The 20,994-nt window shown below is 38.9% G+C and overlaps 1 protein-coding gene across 7 annotated transcripts in view; it reads right to left on the bottom strand.

Moving 5' to 3' along the window:
* Positions 1-20,994, bottom strand: part of arhgef11 (Rho guanine nucleotide exchange factor (GEF) 11) — a 43,185-nt gene that overhangs the window by 7,028 nt on the left and 15,163 nt on the right. For 5 of the 7 annotated variants that reach the window (XM_084405165.1, XM_084405166.1, XM_084405164.1 and 2 more), the window contains 21 exons: positions 19,483-19,605; positions 17,841-17,864; positions 17,600-17,729; positions 17,076-17,169; positions 15,111-15,140; positions 14,828-14,951; positions 11,958-12,161; positions 11,496-11,543; positions 11,276-11,424; positions 7,752-7,892; positions 6,065-6,141; positions 5,849-5,974; positions 5,643-5,760; positions 5,311-5,489; positions 5,141-5,216; positions 4,146-4,328; positions 3,936-4,017; positions 3,145-3,219; positions 3,022-3,056; positions 1,720-1,890; positions 302-532 (listed from right to left, as the gene is read on the bottom strand). In XM_084405165.1, the coding sequence (XP_084261291.1) occupies positions 302-532; positions 1,720-1,890; positions 3,022-3,056; positions 3,145-3,219; positions 3,936-4,017; positions 4,146-4,328; positions 5,141-5,216; positions 5,311-5,489; positions 5,643-5,760; positions 5,849-5,974; positions 6,065-6,141; positions 7,752-7,892; positions 11,276-11,424; positions 11,496-11,543; positions 11,958-12,161; positions 14,828-14,951; positions 15,111-15,140; positions 17,076-17,169; positions 17,600-17,729; positions 17,841-17,864; positions 19,483-19,605 (2,420 nt within the window). The remainder of the gene's footprint in view (positions 1-301; positions 533-1,719; positions 1,891-3,021; positions 3,057-3,144; positions 3,220-3,935; positions 4,018-4,145; positions 4,329-5,140; positions 5,217-5,310; positions 5,490-5,642; positions 5,761-5,848; positions 5,975-6,064; positions 6,142-7,751; positions 7,893-11,275; positions 11,425-11,495; positions 11,544-11,957; positions 12,162-14,827; positions 14,952-15,110; positions 15,141-17,075; positions 17,170-17,599; positions 17,730-17,840; positions 17,865-19,482; positions 19,606-20,994) is intronic. The other 2 variants (XM_084405170.1, XM_084405167.1) reach the window with 1 other exon arrangement.

Raw genomic sequence — 20,994 nt, 5'->3', positions numbered from 1 at the left:
TCTGGATCACATGTTAATCTTCTTGTGTTTGTGTCAGAAGCTGAAATACTGGTTCTGATTGCAGACGATCTTAATAAGCGCTTTAATCCGCTAGTGTAAAGCTGACATGTGTAGTCTTGTGACTAGTGTAAGTGCAGAGCAGTGTTTGAAAGCTCGTCGCTGCATTGCCAAACGTTTGCTTTTTATAAACTGAGGGACGAGTCGAAATGATCGTAAACTGAACATAAATCTGACTTTAATCACTATATTATGTATATATTAGTAGCTGATGCTCATATGATATAGTGCAGATTGCGTTTACCTTTCCTCACCACCTGAACGGCAGGCTGACGCACCTCCAGGGGCGGAGCTTCTGCAGGCTCCTCCCCCCATTGGCTAGGAGTCTCGCTGGGGGCGGGCTCAGGAAACTCCGCCCCCGGTCCTTCTGCGAACGAGCTTCGTTCATTGGCCGTCTCGTTTGTGGGCGTGTCATCGGAATCCTGACTCCACCCATCCTCCAGGTCTCTGAAGATCAGCTGTCGGAGGGTTTCCACTGAGGAAACAAGTGGAAAAAATCAGCTTTTATATATATTTTTTTCCCGTTTGAGTCACTTAGTAGAAAGTTAACAAGATATTCAAGAGCAAAATTGTGTTGTACGCTCAGTTTTATGATTCACATGTGCAAAACAAATTAGTACTTCATTCTGGACACACAGAAGTTCTATTTCACAAAGCAATTTTTTTAATTTTTTCCAAGTCAGACTTATTTTATGTATTATTTATATATTATTATAGTATGTATTAATATGTGCGTAAGCTCTTAAAGGGACAGCAGCCTAATAAACCTGCTGCCGTCTGTCATTAATGTTAATCACACAACAAAAGAAAAAGAGAAAATCACTCACTGCTCTCGCCTGAATAACTTGTGTAGCTTTAATAAGGATTCATCTAGATTTCATTTATAGTTGATCCAGAAGTGTTTGATAAATTTATTCAATTTCTGTATGTTAGATCTACCTGAAACTCTTAAAGCGGTGTTTACAAGGTTACATGGCTCTACAACAATAACTTTTTGTGCATTTTGACTGGGCAAGTAAAAACCACGACTGTTTCCCGAAACCGCATTGTCGTAAATTTGTCATTTAACCTCGTTAGTTAATGTCACGCAGGTGGAGGAGTAATAACTTTCTTTAATGAATCTGTTTGAGATCGAATTAACGGCAGATGTTTTGCTATATTACACTCATGTCATCTGAGGAATATTTCTCATTTTTCTCAGTGCTTTATTTCCAGATTCAATCATAGACTCGTTCACACACACTAGAGCTCGTTCTTACACACTAGAGCTCGTTCACACACGCGCACTCTTCAAAAACTACGCTTTAAATCTCTTGACAAACTAAAAGACGTAAATGACATTTGTATGTATTCTAAATAAAACACTGAATGTCAGCTTGTTTATTTTGCTCAAGATCAGGAGTTATTGAGTCCACATGTCAGGCAAACTAGAGACTCTTCTTCTAACCGCAGGTTGAGATCTGTCGCTCCAAACACACAACTCTGCGATGCTGTTTGCGAATGTTCGTTAGAACGATGGTTTCGGGAAACACCGACTCACTGAACACAGCCCTGACTGGGCCAACAGAAACAGACTGAGCCCTGATATAATGAAGCACAGGTAAATGTGACGATATAATCGGTTCATGTGAAGACTGCAAACACTAGGGTGTTCGCTCTCACCATCCTGAAGAGCGGCTTCTGCAACGCCGGCTTTAGATTGGAGGAAACCGTCCCCATCCTGGCGAACGCTGGCTCCTGATTGGTCGGTGGGAGTGGTGGGCGTCAGAGCACATTCATCATCACTGTTAGAGTCCCGTTCCAGAGACACGGACGACTCCGACAGAGACACGTCTACGGGAGAGCCGGATATAACATACTAATGTGACTGTAGAACTGGAAACCCCAGGCCTTAGTTCTGAGAGTTACTGCATGCATGCTTTCTTTTTATACTTTTTATATGCTGAATGGTTTATTGTACAGGACTTTGGTGCAACTCTGTTGCTTTTAAATGTGCTAAAGAAATAAATGTCGACTTGACTATCACATACACCACCTTTCACAAGTTTGGGGTCATTAAGATTTGTCAAGGCGAGACACTACAGGTGAATAGGGTAACATTTTTATCTAGCAGATATCACCATGAAACTTTCCCAGTTGATTACCTACATTAAGATGAGAAAAAAATGTATTACAAGTTTTCTGTAATTTAATGTTTACATATGCAAATTAGGCAATATCTAATTAAATATGCACTAATTTGCATATATAAAAAAAAAAAAACGAAATCTGAGTATTGGATAAAGCCAGGTTAAAATGTACTTTTTCATTGTGTTCACATATTAGATGGGAAAAAAATGACAGAGGGATTTATGGATATCTACTTTTGTTATCCTGTAAATCAGAAAATACTGTCAATAGCCTTAAAAAATAGATTTTCTCCATGTTTTTTGGAATAAAATGTCATATAAATCAGGCTAGGAATAATATATTTACAAATGACAGGGAGCAGACAGCGATCGCGGAGCAGCATGTTGATTAAGAACGCCAACTTTTGTTGAATTTATGAGAAATCTACAGACGCAAACAGACAAAGTGTAATAAAATAAAGACCTAAATGTGTATTTCGGACTTTTTTTCACCACAAGTGTGAAAGAAGACGTGTTATTGAAGACAAATATCCAAAAATCTCAAAATTGACCAGTAAAGAAAAAAAAAAAAACAATGTTTTTGCCTGCCGTGTCTCGCCTTAATGCTTTACACAGAAGTCTCTTCTGCTCACCAAAGCTGCATTGATGTGATCAAAACCACAGTAAAAATAGTGAAATATTATTCCAATGTAAAATAGCAGTTTTCTATGTGAATATATAGTAAAGTGTAATTTATTCCTGTGATCAAAGCTGAATTTTCAGCATCATTACTTTTGATTGTGTTCATTAACAGATTGTTTAATCTCCAGATATGGTAATATGAGGCGTCTCTCACCGAGCTGATTGGCTGATGAACACACACCTGAGGACCTGAAACAGAGCACACACACAGTTTGATCAGAGAGAGAGAGAGAGAGAGTGGTGTTCAGTGTCTGTGTGCTGGTCTGAGCTCACGTACCGCACTGGTGACTCTGGTTTAGCTGGTCCTGATCCAGTGGCGGAGGCGATTGTCTTATCCAGCTGGTCTTTCCAACTGAGACACAAGAGCAAACACACATCCATCCAAAGAGAATTACAACACTAATGATTCCAGCTCTCAGACTCACTCTCAACCAAAGCAGATTTCCATTTCAACATCAGTATTGCAGAAGTGTATGAGAACATTTTCAACTATATGAACCGTTTTGGACTTCTTGTGTTGAGATATTTTTATTTTTTTTACTTAATTCTCCTTGTATTTGCTCAATGAATTCATAACAGTACCAAGGTTGTTATTGTTAACTAAAACTGTTAACAATATAAACATTTTTGTTAACTGAAATGAAGCTGAAATAAAATACAATATTAATTTAAAGTAATTAATTAAGAAATTATGCCTTGGCAATAAACTTGAAATGAGTTTAAGTTGAAGCACTAAAATTATTAACTGGAAATGAATAGAAACTAAAACTAAAACGGAAATAAAAATAACCTATATATATATTAGTAAATTGACAAAAGCACAAAGAAATTACTAAAATTTCACTAAAATGAACAAAAACAAAAAATAAAATAAAATGTAAAATGATATAAAACTATAATAACAATGAAAAGAACTAGGACAGCATTGTATAAAATGGTTTAATGCTCAGTAAAGACTGCATATATAAAGAGCCTGTTTCACCCATGATAATGAAAGCAGGAATAAATAAAGCTCCCTGATAGGCTGCAAACCTGTCAATCAAACACAAGCAGCCAATGAGGACTCACGTGTTCTTCTCTGACGAGGTCCCGGCCACCAGCTCATAGATCTGTCTCTCAGACGTGCTGATCACATACAGCGCTTTATTGTCTGCGAGAGAAAAGCCGTGAGATGAAACGTGTCTCTATCTCCTCCGGCAAGCCTCTCCTCAGTGTTTTATTTAAAGAAGACTCTGGGATGCACTTGCAAGTATAAATGGATGAGGTGTGACCTCTGACCTGTGGCGACGGAGCGCACGAGGGAAGTCTCGAGGCGTATGACGGGACAGAAGGGTGTTTTGAGGTCAGTAGCTCCGCCCCCGACTCCGCCCAGCGAGCGTGACGGACAGCGCAGGATGAGGCGGTCGTCGGGACCCTTCTGGAGCAGAACCAGCAGATCTGAGAGCAGCAGCGCCTGGATCTCTGCACACACATAAACATATTTTTAATTTTTACAACGTAAAATAAAATGAAATGAAAAATATGGAAAAATATATGTAAATACAAGCTTTAAAATGTATTCAAATGTACAGTTTCAAAATAAATTATATTAAAATTAAATAATAATCAATATAATAATAAATACAATAATCACAATTTTATATAAAAAAGTTTTATTCTTTTATATAAAGTGTATATATATATATATACACACATACACACACACACAGCATATGTAATATTACGTTTAAAAATAAAAACAGAAAATATGGAAAAATGTTTGGAAATATATTTTTACGTAACTTTTTACAGATCATTTACTTTAAAATGTATTTGTGTAGTTTAAAAAATATAATATAATATTTTATATTAAAATGAAATAATATAATCAATATATAAATATAGAGATAAAAAATAACCAATAATAAAAAATAAATAAAAAATCTCCACTGAATATAATTATAAAGTAATAATTATGTTAAATCATATTTTTATTATTTCAATTATAAAAATTAAATCAACAAATACATATATTTCTCTTGCGATAATATTATTGTACTGTAAAAGCGAAATTGAAAATTTGGAAACCTCACATCCCTGAATAATATATTTTTAATATAAACTGTACGTTTAAAGTCAACTTTGAAAATGAATTATCTTCAGGATTAATGCAGGACTAAATGCACATCAGGACGATGTGCACAATGCACAATGACTACAGTAACACTGCATATATTAACTCTAGTCTTTCTCTGATTATCATGGTGATTTAGTGTTGATCTGCACAGGTTTACCGATGGCCTTGTCTTTGCTGAACCTCCAGGTGAGCGGCCCCTCGTGGATCATCCTCTTCGTGGTCAGATCCAGGTTCTGTGAGGAGGAGAGAGAAACCACAGCGTGACCAACGATGTTCCCGCCGTTAATGAGGCGTACGGGACGGGTGAAGGACAGAAAGGGGCGGGACCTTGAACTGCGCTGCGACGGGATTGGCCTGTCTCTCGAGAGGCGTGAGGTCGAGCCTGCGCTGGTATTGGCTGAGCCGGTGTCGGTGCTCCGTTTCCCTGACGACCTCGTTCACGGCCTGAAGAATCCCTCGACAACACACCTGAGCTCTCTGAAGCTGCTGCAGATCAGGAGAGGACACTGCACACACACACACACACACACACACCTTGGTTTAGCCTGAATCTAAGACAGCATTGCATGTACAGATCACATGATAACGATGTGTGTGTGTGTGTGTGTTTGTGTGTGTGTGTGTGTGTGTGTGTGTGTGTGTGTGTGTGTTCCACTCACTCTCGGTGTGTTTGATGATGTTGTCCAGCAGCAGGGGATATTTAGTCAAGCGCTGCATCTCCGACACCAGCAGATCCTTCAGCTGTAACCGACGACAGTGAGGACTGGCCTCACACTCCTGACACACACACACACACATGTCACATGATACACTCAACATCACCTTCACCATCCTCATCCTCATCTTCATCTTCATCATGTGTTACCTGTATGAGGTGTGTGAACCGCGGGTCTTTGCGCTGCTTGTTCTTGATGAGCTCGAGCGCTTGACTCTGCTGACTGCACAGGTGAGACACCTGCTCCTCAAACTGCTCTCCAGCCTCTCCCTCGAACTACACACACATACACACACACACACACACACTGCATGACTCGTATGCCTCACAAACAGCAGCACTGTATTTGAGGAGGGACACACTCACTCTGGCCAGCATGATGTCCCCGATGCCCTGAACGATGGGAGATTCCCTGCGCTTCCTCATGGACTCACATAAACTCGCTGGGAGAGAAAAACTACATTAGTACATCATAGAATCAAAATTGACAAAATTACAAAAATTAATATTACAAAAATCGCAATATTAAAATGATTTATCAGTGCATATTTATAATTAGGGGTTCAAGCATGAAATGCTGAAACCCTATTGTAATTGTAAGGATTCGTAAAACTGATCGTGCAGGCCAAACCGTAAGGCCTAGAGACTTGAAACCTGGCCAGATGGTAGGCCTCAATTTGGGGACAACCTATCAGAGTATGACCCCGATTGGCCCATAGGTGGCGCTACAGCGACCAAAAGTACAAAATCGCTCGTAACTCTTAGACCTTTTGTCCTAGACTCAAGTGTCTTACAGCACTGTGATCCCAAAATCAACATAAAATCATTAAGAAGCATGCCAAATTTTATGGAGATTGGACGATAGGTGGCGCTATAACTGTTAAAAAGCTTTAAAACCATGTATTTCCTATGGTACATTGCCTGTATTGGCTGTAAATGGTCTTTTACATCTATTGTGTCAGTGGTTACTTGCTTGCTAAATAAAACTTAATGGGCCCTATCTTGCACCCAGCGCAATTGACTTTGTACAGCGACGCATGTATCATTCCTATTTTGCACCCGCGCACAGCCGACTTTTCTCTCCACAGACGCACGTCGCTAAACTAAGAGGAGGCGTGTTCCGGCGCAAACGTTCCCTCATGCTATTTTACAGGTTTAGAAAACAATTGCACCACTGACCGAAAAAACCCAGTTTAAAGTCAGTGTCGCGTTGCGCATGTTATTCATATGCTATTTTAAGGGCGCATGCTTGGCCTTAATCAATGTAGCGTGTGCACAACGCGCCTACACTTTGATTCTCTCATCTACACACAGACGCAGCAGTTATCATTTTTGCAAATCATACATTAGTACGATAGATAGATAGATAGATAGATAGATAGATAGATAGATAGATAGATAGATAGATAGATAGATAGATAGATTGATTTTATTATAAAAGCATAAATCTAGCTTACACATTTACCCAAATTATCATACGCCTGTTTAACCGAAGTTAATTTGGGTGTGTTTCTCCATCCCCAACGTCCTCGGCTGTGAACTGCTCCTGTCATGCGCCTGGCAAATCCGCCGTTATAATAGCAACCGCCATGGAACAAGCGCGCCTGCTCTTAAAGGGAATGTGAGATGTCGCTCTGATTGGTTTATTTCACTTTACGCCCAAACCACACCTATGAATAATGAAGCTACTTCAGACCAACCCCTTTTAGATTTGCGTCGGGCGCAATTTATCCATTTATATTTTGTATAAATATATACAAAATTTATCCCATTTATAAATTTTGGGATCTTTTATCCCGCTGGTATAATAGCAACAGCGCCCAAGACCCGCCCACAAAGTTACTTGCGTTTCGCGCTTGATACTTGCGTTTCAGATCGTTAAAATAGGGCGATCGTTAAAAAATTATTATTATTTTTTTTAATCAATCAAAATAACTAACTTCCTTTCCCTCATGCAGCATCTGTTTGCTGATGATGCGATCCACCAATAGCAAACCACACCCAACTAACCATCCAATCAAAATCTAGCTCATAGAAACGCGCGAGCACTGACCGTGTAGCTCGTAGACCTGCCGCAGGTTGAGGAAGATACAGGACAGCTCGTCTGGACTCAGGACGCTCTGCATCTTCTGATAGAACACCTGATCCAGAACCCTCAGCGTGCGCAGGTGAGACGCCTCCGTCGTGAACAGCTCTACGGGACACAGATGAGAAATCACAGCAGGTCAGGGCTTTGAGCACACAGTTTTCTGAATGGTTTCATGCACAGTCGTGTTAAAGGCAATCGTGTAATTTTTAGCGCCATCTAGTGGTGAGGTTTAAAACACAGTTATCTATATGATATAGCATTTCTGTCAACAGATCCTCCTGAATATTACACAGTGCCCCTTTAATAGTGTCCTATGTGAACATGTTCTGCAGTTTTTTCTTAAAATCCCTTATTTGGTTGTTTGCTTAAATTTCATTGCGAAAACAATAAAACATGGATAACATCTAGAAAAACACTTACAAAAGGAAAATGACAACTATATACTGCGGTAACTATAGTTACCGGTGGGCTTAAATACAACCCGTTCTAGACTAAGATAATACAGCTAAACTATACACTTAATCCAAAGGTTTTTATGCTTATGTGTAGAGTATGCATGCTTATATCATGTGATGTGTGATATGTAGTGTAATTTACCCAGTATTTCCCCGTAATAGGACAGGACAGTAGCGGTTTCCATTCAAAGTTGCGAATTTGAATATCAATTACACTGCGGTTCATTTTTTTAATGTACTCTTCAATGTACTTTAAAGTCTCTTCTGCTCAAAGCTGCATTTATTTGATTAAAATACAAAACAAACAGTAATATTGTGAAATATTATTATGGTTTAAAATGGCTGTTTTCTATGTGAATATATAGTAAAGTGTAATTTATTCCTGTGATCAAAGCTAAATGTTCAGCATCATTACTCCAGGCTTCAGTGTCACACGATCCACATGATTCTAATGTGATGATTTGATGCTCAAGAAACATTTGATTATTATCAATGTTGAAAACGTGTAAATTTGTTGATGAATAGAAAGTTCAATAGAACAGCATTTATTTGAAATAGAATACTTTGTAACATTTAAATATTGTAGCATTATAAATGTGGTTACTGTCACTTTTGATCAATTTAATGTATCCTTGCTGAATAAATCTTACATAATAAACGAAAAAAAAAAAATCTTACAGACCCCAAACTTTTGAACGGTAATGTATAATGTTACAAAAGCTTTCTATTTCAGACAAATGCTGCTTTTGAACTTTCTATTCATCAAAGAATCAAAATTTATAATAATAATCAGAAATGTTTCTTGAGCAGCAAATCAGCATATTAGAATGATTTCTGAAGAATCATGTTTCCAATCTAGTGTTTTTCTTAATGCAATGCAAAGTGTTGTTCTCAATAGAAACATAGCATTAATTAAACACCAATAACAGATTTTTTTGTTTTTCTGGTTAAGACTGGTTACACAAACAGACAATACTTTACGTAAGTGCCATATAAAATACAGCAATCTTTTAAGGGTGTGACAGTGTAATTTCCTCAGTTCTGTTCACACAGCCAGTATCGAGTTGTCATGACGTGCGTGTCTCAAAACAGCTTTAGATTTGGGTTACAGTTTCCTATAAATGTTCAACTAAAAACAAGCATCTTCTATTTTCCCCATGAACACACAGCAGTCTGAGGCTTCGGGCCGTCTGAGATCATACATGACAGTGATTGGCGTGGTTTTCAAACACGTCTCATCTTTAAACAGACGGTTAACGCTGATGAGACAGGCATGTCTGGGACTGTCAGAAAGCTCATTTCTCAAGCCTGAGGAGAAACACTGATCATTACAGAGTCACACACACACACACACACACACCTGACAGACGGCTTGTTATCACAGGCCATCCGAGTGAAAAGTAACCCTGGGTAATCGTGCATTTCACACAGTTTATGCTTCACCCTGGGCGGCTTATTAATTGTAAGACGTCGGATATTGAGGTTTCAGACATCTGTGGACACACTGTTAATATTCTTACTGACATATTCACAGGCATAAAAACACCTATTAAAGATGTTGAACAACCTATTTATTAGTTTGTCAGTCCGCTGGTGATTCAGTAATTTTACTCGGATGCCGACAACATAATGGGGGAATGTTTACGTGAGGCACAAATTTGGTTTAGTTGTTTGTTATTTAAAAATAAATGTCACATTTTGACCGCCTGTCAAACGCACGCATTAAAGAGTGCTGAACACAAGCGTGATAAAAATAAGGCTCAGTACAAGTTCAGCTCTGTCACAGTAATTGTGGCATAATGTCCATTAGCAAAGACAATTATTTTGATGTAATCCTCTTTTTTATTTTTCTATAATTCAAATAAAGTAAACCAATAACAAATAATGCAGTTTCATTAATGTAAATAAACAACGCCAAATGAATGTCAAGGGTTTAAAAGACGAAATCTGTCTATGAGCATGATAATTCATGCGAGCGATGTGCTAAAAATGGTAGCACCATGCTCATTCAATGTTAGCGCTGCTAATCTTTAGGAATCTTTCCTAAATCATTTTATGATTTCTTTCCTGGAAAACAAGTGTATAATCTGAGCTGCAACTCTTCGAAATCTGTCTTTTTGATGCAGGAACAATTTTCCAGGTGGAAGATTTAGATTTTCAGTTTGTATATATTTGTTTGATGTTCAGATTTTTCATATCCAAAATTATTTTTCTTGTACACTTGCATCTCACACCATGATATTTAAATAAAAATATAGGATATTAACTTAAAGCAAGCAAAAAGCTAATTTGAATGATTTGGACAAAACTACAGTGCAAGCTTGTAATAAGCAGAATGATATTGTCTGCGGGTGTGGACGCTAATATAGTTATCGTTATAGTTAAAGGAGTAGTTCACTTTTAAAATGAAAATTCTGTCATCATATACTCACCCTCATGTTGTTTCAAAGCTGTATGAATTTCTTTCTTCTGCTGAACAGAAAGGAAGATATTTAGAAGAATATCAGTAACCAGACAGTTTTTGGGTCCCAATGACTTCCATAGTATATTTTTTTCCTACTATGGAAGTCATTGGGACCCAAAAACTGTTTGGTTACTGATATTCTTCTAAATATCTTCCTTTCTGTTCAGCAGAAGAAAGAAATTCATACAGCTTTGAAACAACATGAGGGTATATGATGACAGAATTTTCATTTTAAAAGTGAACTACTCCTTTAACTATTATAGTTATTTTTCTTGTTGATTTAATTTTAAAGCAGAGAGTACTGTAATGCTTTGAACAATTTATCATTATAACTGCCCAAAAGCCGAGTTAAAATGACTGTCAGTGGTAATTAACCTCGTGCCACAGATGCTGTACAGCTTGAATTATATAGAATCTGGAAAATTCCTTCTAAATTGGATGATTACAGATTTCTGCACCACAAACGAAACTGCAAAATGACTGTTTTCAAACAGGTTTCCAATCGTTCTGTCTTGCACCATCAGTGCACGTGGCATAAAAGCTGGATTTGTGTGTGTGCAGGCGTGTACCGTAGATGACGGCTTGTCTGTCGATCTCTCGCGAGGAGAGTGAGGTCAGCACATGCGAGTCCACCGTCTCCTGCCAGTTCTGCGAGTCGATCACGTCCTCCTCGAGAGCCGGAGCGTCCGGGAGCAGAGCCACGGGAGAGTCCACGAGCCTGCAGACACAGCGAGGAGAGTCAGAGAGAGACACGGAGGAAGCGGAGCATGTGCTGCTGAGGGACGTCACCTGCGCTGGGAGCGAGGCGTGTACGGCGGCGTCGGGTTCTCCAGCGACCTGGAACAACGATAATCAGACAAATGAAGTTAGAAACGTACAAAACTTAGTTACAAAAGATATTCAGTCGAGAACGAGTGATTTTCTCTTTGTCTTGTGTCGTTTGATTAGTGTTATTATAGAGACGGCAGCAGGAATATGAGGCTGCTGTCACTTTAAGAGCTGCACGGATCCAGTATACTGATACACACGTGCACAGATAACAGCCTTGAATGGTTTAAAGTCAATGAAATGCTCACAAAGGAATCGATAAGAGGAATTACATTTTTAATTGTATTACAAGTATCCGATTCCTGACCTCAAGCATTCGATTCCAGAATTGCAATCAATTTTCGATTGATGTAAGGCCCCTCCCTCTCCTCTCACACACACACACACACACACACACACACACACACACACACTGTTTCGTACCTCGCGGAGCTGCTGGAGGCTGAAGACGAGGCGCTGTGATGTAATGGTCTCAGTCCCGGCCCCTCCCTCTCCTCACAGTCCTCCATGTCAACGTCGCTACGGGAACGAGGGACAGACTCCGCCCCCGGCCCGCCTCCTCGCCGACGCCCCTCCCCCTGAGCCTTCAGAGACTCGCTACGAGCCAAACGCACCGAGATGGTCGGACTGAGAACCAGAGAACAAACAAACATCAAATCATTAAACCTGACAGGAAAACGTCTTGAGATTAAACTCCATTAAATACACCATTGTACTAATCCTTTTATTATTAATATTTATTTTATAAACTCATATTATTTGCATTTAATATAAATGTCGTTTAAATATTGATGTTGTTAAAAAAAGCCCAAGTACGGAGCCCCCCTAGTCCCACTTTGGCAAAAAAAAATTATTATAACTATCTTGTGGCCTCAAGATAGTAACTCGTGGCCTCAAGATACTAACTCGTGGCCTCAAGATAGTAACTCGTGGCCTCAAGATAGTAACTCGTGGCCTCAAGATAGTAACTCGTGGCCTCAAGATAGTATATCTCGTGGCCTCAAGATAGTAACTCGTGGCCTCAAGATAGTAACTCGTGGCCTCAAGATACTAACTCGTGGCCACGAGAAAGTAAGTTTTTTCAAGGCGAACGTTCCCTTTAATGTTTCCATGGCGACGCGTCACGCGATACACTGCAGCCACAATAATACTGTATTAGATGTGTCGCTTTTATTTCGCTTTTCCTTTTTTATTCAAAATATTCACAAACTTGCTTACCATGTCATCAACTAGCCCCTGAGAGTACGGCGCCACATTTAGAATGTTCAGTGCTGCCAGATTCAAACTGTGCTTTCGCGCATTGGCTGGCGCTGAGCCAGAGTCGGACGCGTTCAGCGCTGTCATCACAACTAAGCAGTTTTTTCAACTTCATAATGTTTATTTTTGGTTTCAGATATTTAAATACACATAAGCACGAGTAAAACAATACATTTGGAGTTTGTAAAACACACTGATGTCTGTGAAGCAGCAATAACAATCTATTCAAATATAATTTGCCGACATGTGTTATTCATATTAGACAAACATAGTGCAAGACAAGGAACTATAAAGTTTACTCTATTCTTCTCAGTTCACGGGCCACTTTTTTGCATTTATTTCGGGAGAAACTGATGAATTCACGTGCTGTAAATCCGACTGACAGGACAACATTGCAGCGCCCATCTCATGTTATTATAGATCAAGATTATTTATAAAGGTTTTTAAACGAGCCCAGAGTCGGACGCGTTCAGCGCTGTCATCACAACTAAGCAGTTTTTCAACTTCATAATGTTTATTTTTGGTTTCAGATATTTAAATACATAAGCACGAGTAAAACAATACATTTGGAGTTTGTAAAACACACTGATGTCTGTGGAAGCAGCAATAACAATCTATTCAAATATAATTTCCCGACATGTGTTATTCATATTAGACAAACAGTGCAAGAGTCAAGACAAGGAACTATAAAGTTTACTCTATTCTTCTCAGTTCACCGGCCACTTTCTTGCATTTATTTCGGGAGAAACTGATGAATTCACGTGCTGTAAATCCGACGGACAACATTGCAGCGCCCATAACGTTATTATAGATCAAGATTATTTATAAAGGTTTTTAAACAACACACTCACTTACACGTATGTGAGAATCGGAATATCAGATAGGCTAGTTGATGACATGGTAAGCAAGTTTGTGAATATTTTGAATAAAAAAGGAAAAGCGAAATAAAAGCGACACATCTGTCATACAGTATTATTGTGGCTGCGGTCAATCGCGTGACGCGTCGCCATGGAAACATTAACATGGAAACGTTCGCCTTGAAAAAACTCACTTTCTCGTGGCCACGAGTTAGTATCTTGAGGCCACGAGTTACTATCTTGAGGCCACGAGATATACTATCTTGAGGCCACGAGTTACTATCTTGAGGCCACGAGTTACTATCTTGAGGCCACGAGTTACTATCTTGAGGCCACGAGTTAGTATCTTGAGGCCACGAGTTACTATCTTGAGGCCACGAGTTAGTATCTTGAGGCCACGAGTTAGTATCTTGAGGCCACGAGTTACTATCTTGAGGCCACGAGTTACTATCTTGAGGCCACAAGATAGTTATAATAATTTTTTTTTGCCAAAGTGGGACTAGGGGGGCTCCGTACCCAAGAACACATTACGCAACAACTTCCCAACTTAAAGAAAATTATATAACAATGTAATGTAACAATTAGGGCTGTCAAGTGATTACATTTTATCTAAATTATTACTTGATGTGCCGATTAATTAACCGAATTAATCACAAATTTGGCTGAGAAATGACCCCCAAACGATCATATAAAGTCATTAGTGTTAAATGAGAAAAGTATCAAATAGACATTACAAAAAGTATATTTAGAAATAAATATTTTATTTGATTCAACATAGACTTTATTACACAAACTCATGAATATATAAATTGGTTAAATTTAGTTATATTTACAGACCAAAACAGTTTGGTCATCAAAATTCTTCAAAACATCTTATTTTATGTCCCGCAAAAGAAAGAAACTCATACAGGCTTGTGAGTAAATGTAAATAAACACAATTTTCATTGAAATAATTGTTTTACTGAAGTGATCCTCTAAATGAGAAACTCAAACTGCCAGTAGGTGGCGGTAAATGTCTAAACGAGTGAGTCATTGAATCATTCACTCATTTGATTCGTTCAAACGGCTGATTCATTCAGGACTGAGGTGAACGGCTCTCTTTATGAACGAGTCAGTGAATCACTGGTTCACCCTTCTGTGTGAATGTATGTATAGTGTGAATAAAGCACACACACACACCTGTCCATGCTGTCCTCTCCGAAGCTGCTGGAAGACAATCTCTGTCCCTCAACGTCTCCCTCCTCGATGGAGTCTGAGTTACTCTCGAACTGCTGAATGATGTTCCTCACGCTGCCGGGACGAACTGCGGACGAAACCCAAGACGATTCGTCAGTATCCCTGCTCACACAGGAGCATTTCACAGAACAAACGTGTTTATCTGATACACAACATGCTAAAAGTGATTTCACAGGGTTTGTAACTCAAACGAGTAAATGAAAATGTGAAGGAGGAGGGCGTCTACCTTCAGTGGGGGACAACGGGACATGGAACGCTGGAGAAATAAACATCCACAAACAAAAAATGAGAAAAACGAACTGAAAATAATATAAAGAACAGTGTCAAAGAAAATAAACAATGAATGACTGACTGACAGGCTCAAACAAAAGGTGAAACAACTGTGTGTGTGTGTGTGTCTGTGTGAGTGTTTTTGTTTGTGTGTGTTTGTGTGCGTGTGAGTCAGTGTGTGTGTGTCTGTGTGAGTGTGTTTTTGTTTGTGTGAGTATGTGTGTGAGAGAGAGTGAGAGTCTGACAGGGTTTTTCCTGGGTCAAAATTGGTCTTCGGTGGTGGCTGACCGACATGGTCATCCACACACAGCAAAGAGTACCCTAGTACCCACATGATCCGCAAGCCCAATATTGACAATAAATGTAAAATTTAAAATAAATACAAAGAAACAGTTTGTGAATTTTTTTTTTTTCTTATCCTATTTATTCATGAAAAACCGATCACTGTCAGGCTAAATAGTAAAAGAAAGCGATTACAACTTATTTTACATGTAAACATCATCGATACCAAAGTAGGCCTATATTTGAAATGTGATCTATTTGATTTGAAATGTATCTATTTACAAATATCACAGCCTGCAGATGAACATTTAACTCGTCTCTTTTTATTAACACTGTAGATCCTTTTTACAAGATCTCTGTAGTCGATTTTATCCTGATGGGGCCCATCCACAGCCACCTTGCAGCATACGTCTAAATGTTGGTCCTTCAGTCTTTAATATTAATATTTGGTTGTTCATTCTTTTTATTTTTTATTTTTTTGGGGGCCATCATTTTCTTCCAGACTGTGGCTGAGAATTATTCAATTTTAAACCTCTTCCAAATTATATATAGACGATGCAATTATCAGATTTTATAATGATTTTATAGGTAATTTACTACACATTGTCATAGGCCTATACATACTGTGGATCATTAAGGCTAAATTTTACTAAACACTCTTGCTAAATGAGGTAAGCACACTTACTTTCTCATTTCAGATGTGTATGTTCTTCTAAGTAATGATTTGTTATACACCGATTCAGACACTGACGGGCAGACCAATTGCTTTAACCATTCATTATAGCCTAATGAATCGGCTCAAAGGAGTCTTTAGGTCGCGAATCGGACTTTAGCGGACGTGTTGTGTGGGAATCCTGGCTGTTAGGACATCACGAAAGATTTGTCAACACACACACAAAAAACACTTCAAACTGGATAGATTTTTTTTTTTTAGTTATGACAGCTGCATGTGCGGAATGCTTGTCACAAGTTGTAAGAGAAGATAAGGCAACATTTTTTTGACTGCAATTCACATTTCACACCCAGCGCTAATTCAGCAAAAATATTCTCCGAATGCACTACGTGAAACATGGATTCGGTCTTCCGACCTTTAGGATCAGTTGATTTTGATGCGAGGGAGAGAGCAAAGACAGAACTGAAGACGGAGAGTGCCCGCGCGGGGGTGGGGCGATGTGATCGTTCTCTCCGTCACTCCGTCAGTAGCCTGCTTCACTCACAAAACCCAATTACAGATCAAATAAGGCTTTGGCGGGACAAAAAATTTTCAATGTAGGAAAAACCCTGTCTGAGTGTGTGTGTGTGTGCGTCAGTGTGCGTGTGTGTGTGTGTGTGTGTGTTTGTGTGAGTATGTGTGAGAGAGAGAGTCTGTGTGAGAGAGAGAGTCTGTGAGTGTGTGTATGTGCATCAGTATGTGTGTTTTTGTTTGTGTGAGTATGTGTGAGAGACAGTGAGAGAGTGTGAGTCAGTGTGTGTGTGTGTGTGTGTGTGTGTGTATATGTGTGTGTGTGTGTGTGAGTGTGTGTGTGTGAGAGTGAGAGTTTGTGTGAGTATGTGTGTGAGAGAGAATGAGAGAGTCTGAGTGTGTGTGCGCACGTCAGTGTGTGTGTGTGTGTGTGTGTGTGCGCGTGCGTCTGTTTACTGGACTGAGATGTGCTCCTGGGTTTCCCGATGTACTTCAGTATGGGATTTCGTTTCTTGTCTTCTCCATCCTTCTCTCTTTTTGCGCTGCTCAGCTGTTCATGAACATATGAAGTGTTCATACAGTAAGACTACAGTTACAGTACGTTATTTAAAGGGATAGTTCACCCAAAAATGAAAAGTCTGTCATCATTTACTCGTCCTCAAGTTATTCAAAAGAAGATATTTGGAAGAATGTCGGTAACCAAACAGTTGCTGGACCCCATTGACTTCCATAGTAGGAAAAGTACTATAGTATTTATTCATCTACTATGGAAGTCAATGGGATCCAGGAACTGTTTGGTTACCGACATTCTTCCAAATATCTTCTTTTGAATAACTTGAGGACGAGTAAATGATGACAGACTTTTCATTTTTGGAATATAAACTTTAATATGATATATTATAATATATTACATTAATCTAAACATTATCATTCTGCCTATTTTTCAATCATATTGATCAGTAACACTTGAAAACATTCACCTTTTTAGCTTTGGGAAAGAACGGGAGCCACTTTTCCTTCTCGGACATCAAGCCGGGAAACACCTTTGAGTCTCTGAGTTTAATGCCCGAGTGTCTGAGATACAGATGAACCGCAGACGCTAGCGGAGAACTGACACACACACACACACACACACACACACACACACGAGCATAACTGTAAATACTACGTAATATAATATTTTATATATTGACACACAAGCCATATAAGCGAGCTTCATACCTTCTGTCCTCCTCATGTTTTGATCTGTAAGGAAAGACGACACATTATAGCATAACGATACTCACACACTCACACACACCTGAACGCTGATACAAAGCTCGGTTCATAAAAGTGAAGCGAGGTTTGCGAGGGTCCTGTGACACGGCCATGAGGGACGCCTCACGCTGTGTGTACAGCTGTCATGCGACCTGCTCTGCGTCTGTCTGGTCATGTGACCCTCAGCTAGGTCATGTGACCCTCAGCTCTGCGTGTGCCTGGGTCATGTGACCCTCAGCTCTGCCTGTACGTGAGCTGGTCTACAGCGAGGCGTGTCGCGTTTGCGGGACCTTTGTAACTCCTGCTGGTTGTAATGATATCCCCGCATCACCTGACCTGACTGTGCTGGAGAATGCTGAATGTGTGTGTGGGCTTCTAGAGAAGATTTGCTGCTGCTTTAAAGCACATTTCTCCTACAGACTCCAGTGCCGATAACCAGCGATACAAACTCATCAAAAGGTGACAAAAAATGTGTCCCTTTCCTCTTCGTCCCGCAGGAGGATAATGTCCCCTGTGTTTGAAGAGGACTCTTATTATGCTTCATGCCTTAGTTTCCTGTGTCAGGTTTGTAGTTCTCTTATAGATATATATACCCAGTTTTAAAATATCAGCTTTAAATTATATATTTAATATCGATTTTAACTCCAGGATAAAGGGAAGAACTACGCTTCTGCTGTCTCACGCCACATTCACAAAACTGCTGTTTAGTAATCGAATGGGTTTCATAAGAACAAGCATAATAATAAAAATTATTATTATTACATTACAAACATTAAATCAACAAAGAAATGTATTATCATAGTAATAATACTATCGTACTGTTATGCTATAAGACAAAATTGGTATTTAATAAGAATCTACTATTATTATTATTACTCAGTTTTTATATTACAGCATTACAATAGTATTATTACTAGTGTACAATAAAAAATTTTTATTTAATTAAAAAAATACTATTGCTATAAGTTATTATTGTTATTATCAAGTTATAAAATTGAATTAATATAGAAATATTACAATCATAATAATATATAATACTATTGTACTGTTTTACTATTAATAATGAGTTATTATTGTTAAAAAAAATGTATTTGTAATAATTATTAATATGTATTATTATAATTAAGTTAGAAAACAAAGCAAAAAAGAAATGCGTTACTATAGTAATAATACTATTGTACTGTTGTACAGTAAAACATCTAGTAATTAATTATGATAATAATATTAGTCACAATATAAGTTATTGTTGTTATTATGGTCATTAAAGTTATACAATTAAATTAATAAAGAAATGTATTACAATTGTAATATTATTATACTGCTGTATTATTAAAATAGTATTTATTATTATTAATATCATTAATTACTATTATTGTTACATTATTAAAATAAACTAATACAAATGTGTTATTATAGTAATACTATTGTACAATATTGTGTATTTATTTAATAATAATCATCATCATCATAATTTTTTTCCAGAACAACAGTAAAATTACAGTAAAATGACTGATATTGATAGCAGATTTGTGCTGAAATATTCTGTGTTTATAATAATCTTCAGTGATGAATGATGTAAAGTCAGGGTTGAGGCAGATAAACTCACAGGATCTCCCAGAGCGCCAGCACCTGTCTGTCCACCACCTGTCTCTCTCTCACTGGGTCTCCGTCTAACTGCTGCAGGTCGCTCTCTCCAAACAGAGACCCCAGACCCATCGTCTGCTTATTCCTGCAGCAACACAACACAACACATCAACACAACACACACCTGTGGGACTGGTGTCACACAACTACAACCAACAACACTGTGAAAGAGAACTGATTTAGGGATAGGCAGGAGTGATCGAGTACTCGCTCGTGACAGCAACGATCGATCATGAAAACGATGACCGCACTTACTTTAAAAAAATCTATATTTCTCTTCATTTTTGGGGTGTGTTTCCCGAAAGCATCGTTAGAAAACTATGGTCGCAAGTTCCGTCGTTGTCAGCAGTTCGACGAACGAACATTCGCAAACAGCATCGCAGAGTTGTGTGTTTGGAGCGACAGATCTCGACCTGCGGTTAGAAGAAGAGTCTCTAGTTTGCCTGACATGTGGACTCAATAACTCCTGATCTTGAGCAAAATAAACAAGCTGACATTCAGTGTTTTATTTAGAATACATACAAATGTAATTTACGTCTTTTAGTTTGTCAAGAGATTTAAAGCGTAGTTTTTGAAGTGCGCGTGTGTGAACGAGCTCTAGTGTGTGTGAACGAGCTCTAGTGTGTAAGAGCGAGTCTATGATTGAATCTGGAAATAAAGCACTGAGAAAAATGAGAAATATTCCTCAGATGACATGAGTGTAATACAGCAAAACATCTAGAATTAATTAGATCTCAAACAGATTCATTAAAGAAAGTTATTACTCCTCCACCTGCGTGGCATCATTAACCAACATGGTTGAACGACCAATTTACGACAATGTGGTTTCGGGACACAGTCGTGACTCGCTAGATGATTTCTTCTACTATGGCAGTGAAGCAGCGAGTTACGGCGTTGTACGGGAAACACACCCCTGATTGGTTATTGCGGCGTTTGGGGCGTTTCCTGAGGTCTGATTGGTTAGCGTTAAGGCCTGTTCACACCGGGACGAATTTCGCGCGCGATATTCGCCGACGTTTAACGCCTCGTGACTAAACAAAGGGCGCCAATGTGAGTGTGCACACCGACGCGAAAAACGCCACGCGTAAAAGCGTAATTTAAAAAAAAACGCCTCGGGTTCGTTTTTTTGGTTTGACGCGCTTTTGCTCACGTGTCTGGAGCTTCTGAAGTTACAGTAAAACACAACTTGGGGGCGCTCAAACACAAAACGGTCTTGCCGAGCACACATACGTAACGGCGAAGAAGATATATGCCAAGCAGCGTCTACACTGCTGAGAAGAAATAAGAGGAGGAAGATGCAAGGCAAGATGAATGTATAGCTGCTGGTCTCGTTGGTGTCGGAACATAAAGAACTATATGACAAACGCGACAGCGGAGTATTTCTGTTTTACATTAAGCGCCATCTAATGTCAGGGAATGAATTTGCATGTTCACTCAGCTCATCCTCAGCGAAAATCGTTTGGGTGTGAACACA

Source organism: Rutilus rutilus (assembly GCF_951802725.1).
Source record: "Rutilus rutilus genome assembly, chromosome: 3".
NCBI classification, from domain to species: Eukaryota; Metazoa; Chordata; class Actinopteri; order Cypriniformes; family Leuciscidae; genus Rutilus; species Rutilus rutilus.
This window is presented reverse-complemented; position numbering and strand designations above follow the sequence as displayed.